At 45.2% G+C, this 10,263-nt stretch overlaps 1 protein-coding gene across 1 annotated transcript in view; it reads right to left on the bottom strand.

Annotated features, from left to right (window-relative positions):
* The window catches only part of GOLPH3 (golgi phosphoprotein 3), a 47,700-nt gene extending 37,837 nt beyond the window's left edge, over positions 1–9,863 (bottom strand). Inside the window, exon 1 of the mRNA XM_082261946.1 lies at positions 9,476–9,863. Within this exon, the coding sequence (XP_082118072.1) occupies positions 9,476–9,670 (195 nt within the window). The 5' untranslated portion in view covers positions 9,671–9,863. The remainder of the gene's footprint in view (positions 1–9,475) is intronic.
* Between the last annotated feature and the right edge of the window lie 400 nt (positions 9,864–10,263).

Genomic DNA, 10,263 nt, shown 5'->3' on the forward strand with positions numbered 1-10,263 from the left:
GTTGGGGCAGAGGGGCCCCCAGGGCCAACCCTACCACAGGTCCCGCTGGGCCATTTTGCTGTTTTGGAGGGGAAAGGGGGGGGGGGGAGCGCCACCAGATTACACTGAGCGGGGATCTCCAGCTTACCCAGAGGCCGCTGTCCCATCTCCTGGACTGGCTCCTATGATAGACAGCACCCTGTGTAATCCGGCGGCTCTCCTCCCTCTAATCCCTATGCACTGAACAGGCTGCATTTATGGACACTGGTGATTCTGAGCTTATGGGCACTGATCAAGCTGCATTGATTTGCACTGACGAGGCTGGGCTGATGGTCACTGAGCATGAACTGATGGGCACTGATCAGGCTGCATTTGTGGACACTGGGAGGCTGCACTGATGGGCCAGCAGTAACCGCACCAGCAGTCTGCAAAATAAGTAGAAAAGGTATGTGCATTAGCATGTGTAAATTGTTGCAATATGTTTTTTAGTTGTGTTTTGTCATAATATGTCATGTCCTTGTTCATACATGTATGAATAAGGGACATGACATTTTCTGGCTGCCTAAGTCACATGTGCTAAGGGTGCAACTACCCCCCAGCACACAACTGTAAATATCCCAACATGTGCAGTGTTTCTGACTTCTCCCACCATCACCACTTTCAAATCAGTGAAGTGGTTATGGTGGTTAGAGTGTTCTTTTAATATCTCTCAGAAGTAGTAAACCTCTGTATACCGATTCCATTTCATCATCCTCTAGTTGTGTTAAATTAGCGCGGGGGGGGGGGGGGGGGGAGTTGCAGCGTTTTATTACTTATATACCTTAACTATAGTATATATTTTATATGCGGCCCGAAAATTTCTGTACACTCAATGTGGCCCAGAGAAGCCAAAAGGTTGGACACCCATGAACTAGAACTTTAAATATTTTTCCAGAGCTACATTTTAACCACTTGCCGACCAGTCACGTTGACTGTACTGCGGCACAGTGGCTCGTTATCGTCTGGCGACGTAGACCTATGTCTCCAGACAATCCCCTCTCTCGGCGGCGTGCGCGCGCCGCCGGAGGCTCGCTCCCGCTGTATTCGGTTACAGCGGGAGTTGGGCCAGGGGAGGAGCGGTGGTGATCACCGCTGCTCTTCCCCCGATCGTCAGGGATCTAGTGTGGAAATCCACCCGCTTGTGTAAACAAAGCGGGCGGATCTCCTAAGTGACAGGCAGGGTCAGATTGCAGGTTGTGGCATGACAGGGAGAGGATTAAAAATAAGAAACAAATGTATTTTCATTAAAAAAAATAAAAATAAATAATAAACTGTTTCCATCTTTGTGAGGTTGTAAATGGAACTGAGGTCATTCCAACCAGCTGCCCCACACTCCCTGTCCACTCACTGGTAAGGACAGGGTGCCAGATGAAGCCTCAACACCTTCAACCTCTTCTCTTTGGAAAGGGATGGGCGGGCAGTGAGAGCAGGCAGGAGAAACCCTCAGCCCCACCAGTGACTACTTGTTGCAGCCCTGGCCACCACAAGCCAGCACCAGTTCCCCAATGTAAGCATTGCGCTCCAGCAGGCCGCAAAGCTGCAACCTTAATTACCGGCTAGCACGGCATCTTAGTCCGCACACCCACGGGCCGCATGGCAGACTTTCCAAACTGCAAAAATTAATTTCAGAGAGGGGTACTTCGCCCCCCACTAATTTCACACAACTAGAGGATGATAAAATGGGCAGCACAGTGGTGTAGTGGTTAGCACTTTCACCTAGCAGCAAGAGGGTCGCTGGTTCGAATCCCAACCACGACACTACCTGCCTGGAGTTTGCATGTTCTCCCTGTGCCTGCGTGGGTTTCCTCCGGGTACTCCGGTTTCCTCCCACACTCCAAAGACATGCTGGTAGGTTAATTGGACCCTGTATAAAAAAAATGGCCCTACTATGTATGTATGTGAGTTAGGGACCTTAGATTGTAAGCTCCTTGAGGGCAGGGACTGATGTGAATGTGCAATGTATATGTAAAGCGCTGCGTAAATTGACAGCGCTATACAAGAACCTGAAATTAAATGAAATCAGTATTCAGAAGTTTACTACTTCTGAGAGATATTAAAGTGATTTGAAGTGGTCATGGTGGTAGGAGTCAGAAACACTGCACATGCTGGGATATATACAATAGGTGTGTTATGGGGCAAGTTGCACCCCTTGCACATGTGACTTACTGCTGGCGGGTATGGCTGGCAGGTACTGCTGGCTCCTCTGATGAGACATCAACAGAGTGTGAGGAGCGGTGCTGTAAGAAACATGCAGAGCCAATGCTTCCTGTATCTCTCCTCAGCTCTGTTCTGACAGCCTGGAGTCGGGATATCGCATGGCACTTGCAGGTGTCAGAGATCCGCAGCCTGCATGCGCTAGACTTGGGATGTCTGGCATGGGGAGAGGACACCTGCCGCAGTGTAGCCCAAGCCGCTAATTCTAGTCGCCAATGCGACCTGGTGCCTGGGGTTTATCGAGCCCTGCCTGGGACTATTATACCTTATTCTCAGAGAAGCCAACAGCAACAGGCAAACTGGATGTCACAATGACTCTTATTGTAATGCCAGAGACTACATGGCCAGAGAAGGCCAGCCATACACAGAGGGAAATTCACTTGATTGCCCCATCAGCACAGACAGTGTTGATGCAGGAATCCCTTCTACCGCGCCATTGTCTTCTCTCAGCAGGGGTAGATATCCCCGCCAGGAGAAGACCGTGATTATCGCCAACGGCTATAGCAACTGCTAGCAATAATTTGCAAGAGAATCCAGCAGGCTGGTTGTGTCCAAGTTGATTGTACCAAGTTGATCATTCAGCCTGCCCAAAAAGATTCAAATCTCAGCCAGTTCCTGCAGAACCGTCTATGGCTGGCCTAAGTCAAGCAATTCAGTAAAGGAGGCAAAATCAGAGGCATTAAATGCTGTGGGTTAGACCGTACCCTTGTGTACTTTCACAAGTAAAATTAAAGCCTAAGAAAATATCTAACATCAGATTTGGAATATTGGCAGGGAGTCTAAATGTGAGGTTTCAAGGCTAGCACTTGGGCTTTAGTCTTCTGCAGGGAATATTATATTCTGTGCTCAGGTTCAAGTGTGCAGCTGACACTTCAACAAACTCCTTACACAAAGACGAGCCTGTTGCCTCTCCATACTTTATTCATAATGTGACATCTATATAAGCCGTCTTGTTGCCAACAACTCTACACTGGTGCTTGTTTTACAATCCTACCTGAAAGATCTGCCAAGTCTGTGGAGTACACTAAAAAAACTACTATGCTCTATATAATTGAGAAGGTGCTTAAACTACAGTAACTTATAGCAAAATCATACGTTTTCAACAGAGAAAGGACAGCAGACGCAAAGCCAAAATACATTCAAATCTAATTTTTTTAATGTCTGAATAGTGGGGGTAAAGAGTGGAATACCCATGGGGTTTAGGGTCCATTCAAGAGCATTGCAATGCATTGACATGGACTACAGTAAGGCAGTCCATTTTTAATGGGCACCCATGTCTATAACACAGAGGTTTTTACTGCACATTACCACAAAGCAATAACCGGACATTAAAGAATTTAATCTAAAGAATAGCTACACCTAATGCGAATATTTCTGAACTACACCCATAAGAATAGAATTTAGGGAACATACGCCTCTGTTTAGAAAATGCTTAAAATAAAAATTTTATTTTGCATTCCATTCCTTCCTGTACAAAAAAAAAAAACACAAAATAAAACAAAAATGTATATTTAGGCCCCGTTCACACTGGGGCGATCCGACTTGGGGGGGGGGAGACCTCCGAGGTCGCGGTGTGAGCAGTGCGCCGCGACCTCAGAGCGGCCGGCACAGACTTCATAACATTGAAGTCTATGACGGTCGCTCCGGGTCGCCCCAAAGAAGCTCCGGATCCTTTTTCTAAGTCGGAGCGACTTGTGTCGCTCCTATTAGAATGGGTCTGCAGCTTCCCTATGGAAGGCGACCTACGGCGACCTGTATCGCCTCACAGGTCGCCCCAGTGTGAACGGGGACTTAGACTCTTCCAACCGCCAACAATGTATCCAGCATTCTTCCTCTATCCAGGGCTTGTGGTTCTTTTCCTCCCATTGCCTGTCTGGACTTAGCAGCAGTCTCATGTATATAGGTGAGCACCTCTCAGTTCAGGAAGAATGGAGGAAACAGCAACCATGACATAAATAGGCCTGCTGTTAAGACTATAGTATGAATAATTATATATATATATATATATATTTATATTTATATTGTGACAGGAAGTCAGGTAAATCTGGGAGTGTAGTCACAGAGAGGAGACACATTCCCACCTGGATTGGAAAGTTCACTAATTACTATAGGGTGTCGGCTGCAAAGGTAGCCAGAACTGTCTAAGGAAGTTGAAAGGCCTTCAGCTGTTCGGAATGAGGAAATGAAGGCCTCTATAATTTGTCCAAAGGAAGTCCTATTGATTGCTGCCTCCTGTCGCCGTGTGGGCTGGGAGAGGAAGTCAGACAAACGTGTGCCTCCCGACGCCGTGTGGGCATGGGAGAAGGACTGCTGCCTCCGGAAGCTGTCTCCTGAAGCCATGTGGGCTGGGAGAAGGAGGTCAGTCAGATGAGTGCCTCCCGACAAGCTGGTGAGCATGGGAGAAGACCCCCTGAAGTGATGTGCGCTAAGGAGGGTAAACAAGTGTGAAGACTACTTGAAGTGAGGTCTTGGATCGTCTCAAGGTGAGAAGAGAAACTATTTCTATGTGGAAAGAAATAAATGCACTGCTTGCTATGTGGAGAGACAAGCAAATGAACTGTGTTCAATGTGAAGAGACAAAGGGACATGTTCCATATGAAGAGGAAAAGGGACATGTTAAATGAACTGTTTGCTGTGGTGGAGAGATAAAACATGGACTATTGAGAGTCTGCTGTATGATCAGCCAAGTCTGCCCAACAGTAGGTTGGGGACAGACTTCATTAGATAGGTTCCAGAGTGAGAAGGTAGCCGCCCACAGTGGCAAGGATTTATTTTATTTTATTTTGGCTGTTTTGAGGCTTGCAATTGTGTGAAGTAAATTGCATGAATAAAACAGAGTTGTTTGCAACCACTGCTCGGCTATCTCTCTGTGAAAACGCACCCCCAAAGGGGTCATCCACGCCTACCACCGAGCTATTCCCTCACAATATATATATATTATATATACACACACACACACACGTAAGCCATAACATCATGACCACTGACAGGTAAAGTGACCACCACTAATTACCTCATTACAATAGCACCTGAACTTGGGTGGGATATATTAGATAGCAAGTGGATACGTTCTCCCAGAAATTGATGTGTTGAAAGCATAAAAGAGAAAAGGGTAAAAGTACGGAATGTAATGTTTAGTCAGAGCAACTGCAATTCTTGTGGGATGTTCCTGGCCTGCAGTGGTCAGGACCAACAGTGAACCAGAAACCGGGTCATGGGAAGCCAAGTCTCATTAATGTACAATGGGAAAGGTGGCTGGTCAATTTAGTCTGGTCCAACAGAAGAGCTACTGTAGCTCAATTTGCTAAAAAAGTTTTTGTTGGTTTCTGATTGAATGCCGGTTCACACTAATGTGATGCCAGACATCGCATGTGATTCACACCGCATTGCTGTGCAGATCACATGCGTTGTCTGTGCGATGCGATTTAAGTCATAAAATGTATGGCTGGCTGAAATCGCATTCACACCAAAATGGTGCTGGACCCTTTTTTTGGTTCGCACTGGAATCGGATCGCATGGGTTCGCACTGCGATCTGCAAACCAGTCTGGGGGGGGGGGGGGGAGGCATTCATTTTACATTGACACCCACAGTGATTTGCAGATCTCAGGGTGAACCCCTGTGCGATTCTGGTGCGATGTGGGAACCGGCATTGATTTGCAGGGTTTCCTGCATCACACCAGTAAAAGATGTCAGTTCGCAGTTTGTTGTGTATGGGGCTGGGCAGCCTCAGACTGGTCAGGGTGCCCATGCTGACCCGAGTCCACAGCCAAAAGAGCCTACAATAGACATGTGAGCATCAGAACTGGACCACAGAGCAATGGGAGAAAGTGGCCTGGTCTGGTGAATTCAAGAATGGTTTTAGAAACAACGATTTTGAGGTGTTGACTTGGCCTCCATATTCTCCAGATCTCAATCCAATCGAGCATCTGTGGGATGTACTAAAAAAACACGTCCGATCCATGGAGGTCCCACATCACAACACACAGGACTTAAATAAAGGATCTGCTACTGACAGCTAGGTGCCACATACACATACCTTCAGAGGTTTAGTTAGTAAAGTCAATGCCTTGACAGGTTAAGGTGGGCAGTCAATGTTTTATATATACAGGGAAGCAGTGCGATTGGGGGAGCCGGCATTGGGGGGGGGGGTTGTGACTTCACTTAAAACCTTCAAAATCGTAGTGCTACAGCACTTCTGTGAATTGTCCATTGTTAGTCCCACATCCTCATCTTCCTGTCCTGGTATATATAGTGCACACGCGGGTCTGCTCTCAACACCCCCTGGGTTAACATAAGGATCCAGGCTGCTCTCTTGAAATCCTGCCCTGAAAGATGACATACTGCTCTGGAAAAAATATAACTGACAGCAGAGCTCCCACTTTCCAACATCTCAAATCTATAATTCTAAATCCTACAATCATCATTGACCTCTCAATATCTCCTCTTTTTCTATAAATAAAAAGGTAGGTACTTCCTATTCCCTTCCTGGTAAAATAGGACTATACCTGTAGGTCTTACCCCTCACCTCCCTGTCACACGGGGCGGATTCCATTCTGGCAGCAGGGGATCACCTCACAGATAATATTGTCAGACCTGCCTGATCACCTCCCTGTCCTGGTAAAATAATCCCACCCCCCCAACCAGGTATTATATTCATGTCAGGTCCCCTCCTTTCCTTCCTGTATTGGTGTTAATAAAGGAATCCCCCCTCCACACTTCCCTGCCCGGATATTATAAAAAGGATATGAGCCCCCTCCTGGTAGGATATTGTAACCCCCCCCTTCTTACCTCACAGTCCCTGTATATTAAATAAATAAAAAGCCCCTGCCAGCCTCACTGTTCTGGTAAAATACTGATAATGGCAGCGACTATTCCTCACCTTCCTGTCCTGGAAGAATAATAATAAAAATAATTTAGGCTCTCGTTACTCTATTGGAATAAAAAAAAAAATGCAAAAGATTGTTATTGCATTATATAATAACCTCAGGTTCACCTTTTCAGAAAAACAAAATAATAAAATGGTGAACCAGCACCGCAGCCCTGCACCCCTGAGCTGTCATTGCACACATCTACTGCAGTGGTCCAGGGATTTGAATTCTTCACTCTTCTCCCCCTTCTTTCTGCATGCTCATGGGGCAGATCAGAGTGATTCTTTGCACCAGCGCTGACCAATCAGAATTGCTCTGATCCATCCTGGAAGCCTAGCAGAGAGAATAGTGGGAATTTCAAATCCCTGGACCACTGACAGCGCATCGCCCACAGCGGTAGGGAAGTACAGTTGGGACCGGGTGAAGGAGGGTCTATGGTGTCAGTTTACCTTTTCATTTTTTTTCCTGAAAAGGTGATCTTACACTTTAATTCCCTGTCCTGCTAAATTAAAGTCACCCCATCTAGAAATAATAATGTCTGGATTCCACCTCATTTCCCAGTTTTGGTATAATAATAATAATAATAATAATAATAATAGCAGTGTCGACCCCCCCAACCTCACTCTCCAGGAATAATAAGAATGTCAAGACCCCTCCTCACCTCCCAATAATAACAGTAGCCACCCCCCTGACATAGTGGTGGTGATAACAATATCACCCCCTCCTAGTATAATAAAAAAAATAAAAATATCACCCGCCCTGTATAATAAAACAATATCACCCCCCCTCCCCCCGGTATTATAATAGTAATAAAAATTCCCCCTCTGTAAATTAATAAATAATTTCACCCCGTCCTGGTATAGAAAAATAATAGCATATTCATATCACCCACTCCCAGTATAATAACATCAGCCCCTCCTAGTAAATTAATAATATTAGCCCCTCCTGGTATAATAATAAAAATAATATCAGCCCCCCCTCCTGATATAATAATAAAAATTAATAATAATATCAGCCCCCCTCCTGGTATAATAATAAAAATTAATAATATCAGCCCCCCTTCTAGTATAATAAAATCAGATCCCCCTACTAGGATTATAAAAAAAAAAAAAATAAAATCAGACCCCCCTCCTAATATAATAAAAAATGAATAATAATATCAGCCCCCCTCCTTGTATAATAATAACATTAATAATAATATCAGCCCCCGTTCTGGTAGAATAATAATATCAACCCCCCTCCTGGTATAATAATAAAATTAATATTAGCCCCCCTTCTAGTATAATAATAAAATCAGACCCCCTCCTGGTATAATAATAAAATTAATATTAGCCCCCCTTCTAGTATAATAATAAAATCAGACCCCCTCCTGGTATAATAATAATAAAAATTAATATCAGCCCCCCTCCTGGTATAATAATAAAGTTAATAATAATATCAGCCCCTGTTCTGGTAGAATAATAATAAAATTAATAATAACAATATCAGCCCCCTCCTGGTATAATAATACAATAATAATAATAATATCAGCCCCCCTTCTAGTATAATAATAAAATCCAACCCCCTCCTGGTATAATAATAAAATTAATAAAATCAGATGCCCTCCTAGGATTATAAAAAATGAATAATAAAATCCGACCCCCCTCCTAATATAATAATAAAAATAATATCAGCCCCCCTCTTGGTATAATAATGTTAATAATAATATCATCAGCCCCCCTTCTAGTATAATAAAATCCGACCCCCTCCTGGTATAATAATAAAATTAATAAAATCAGATCCCCTCCTAGGATTATAAAACATGAATAATAAAATGAGACCCCCCTCCTAATATAATAATAAAATTAATAATAATAATAAAATCAGCCCCCCTCTTGGTATAATAATGTTAATAATAAGAACATCAGCCCCCCTTCTAGTATAATAATAAAATCAGAGCCCCTCCTGGTATAATATCACGCCTGGAATAATTAGAAAAAATAAAAATAATATCACCCCCTCCCAGTATAATAATTTCACCCACCCTCTTCTGGTATAATAATAAAAATATCTCCTAGCAGAATGAAATCATCCCCTCCAAAAAAATAAAATAATAATAATATCACCCTCTACTAGTATAAAAATAAAATCACCCCCACCCTCTGTATAATAATAAAAATAACGCCATCCTCTTCTGGTAGAATACAAAAATAATATCACCCCACTCCTCCTGATGTAATAAAAATAATAATCACCCCCAGCTCCTGGTATAATAATATCACCCACCCCCCCCCCCTTTGTGGTATAACAATAATAATGATCCCACCACCAGCTCCTGGTATAATAGCACCCCTCCCCCTCCAGTGCAATGATAATAATAACAATGCCCCCTCACCTCCCTGTCCTTCAGTCCCAGTAGTAGGACCTCCTCCATGAGGGTGAGCCTGGCCTCCTTGTCCCCGGCCCGCTCTTCCTCCTCCTGCTCATCTCGGTCCCGCTCCTGGTCCTCGGTCGCCCTCTCTCGGTCGCTGCGGGAGGCCTCGGTCCGGCGCTGTACCAGGCCGGAGTTGCGCTGGGTGATGGTACTCATGGTGGGGGGGGGGGGGCTCTCCTATAGCTCTGTAGACGGGAGGGGGAGGGCTATCTGGCGGCCCGGTCTCCGCTCATCAGGCCGCGCTCTCCCCCCGGGCTCTCACTCTCCGCTCCGCCGGCTCCGGATGAGGAGAACACAGCTGGTGATAGGAGCTGCCTCCTGCTCCGCCAAGATGGCGACTACCGGTGACGTCAGCGGAGGATGTGGCACTGACACGACGAGGGGAGGAGACTGGGCGGGAGGGCAGGGTGACATCACGTCTGAGGAGAGCGGGAAGGATGGGCTGAGGTGTCAGTGTGAGGGAGGGCGCCACCTTGTGTGTGCACATTACCTCTACATCACCCCTCAACACTGCCCACACCACATAAATCTATCCCCCCCCCCCCACTGTGTCACCTCTGTGCTCACCATTATTCTCTGATAAGACACCACTCAACCTAATAGGAAATATATAAGACTCCATTCACACTTATGTCACCTCAAAATCGTGCAATTTCCATTGTGTGACTTTACAGTGCGATTTGATGCAACTTTAGATGAGTGCGACTTTGTTGCAACTTTGGCCAATGAAACCATACATGGTGTGACAC

Source organism: Pelophylax lessonae (assembly GCF_965119305.1).
Source record: "Pelophylax lessonae genome assembly, chromosome: 1".
Lineage (NCBI taxonomy): Eukaryota > Metazoa > Chordata > Amphibia > Anura > Ranidae > Pelophylax > Pelophylax lessonae.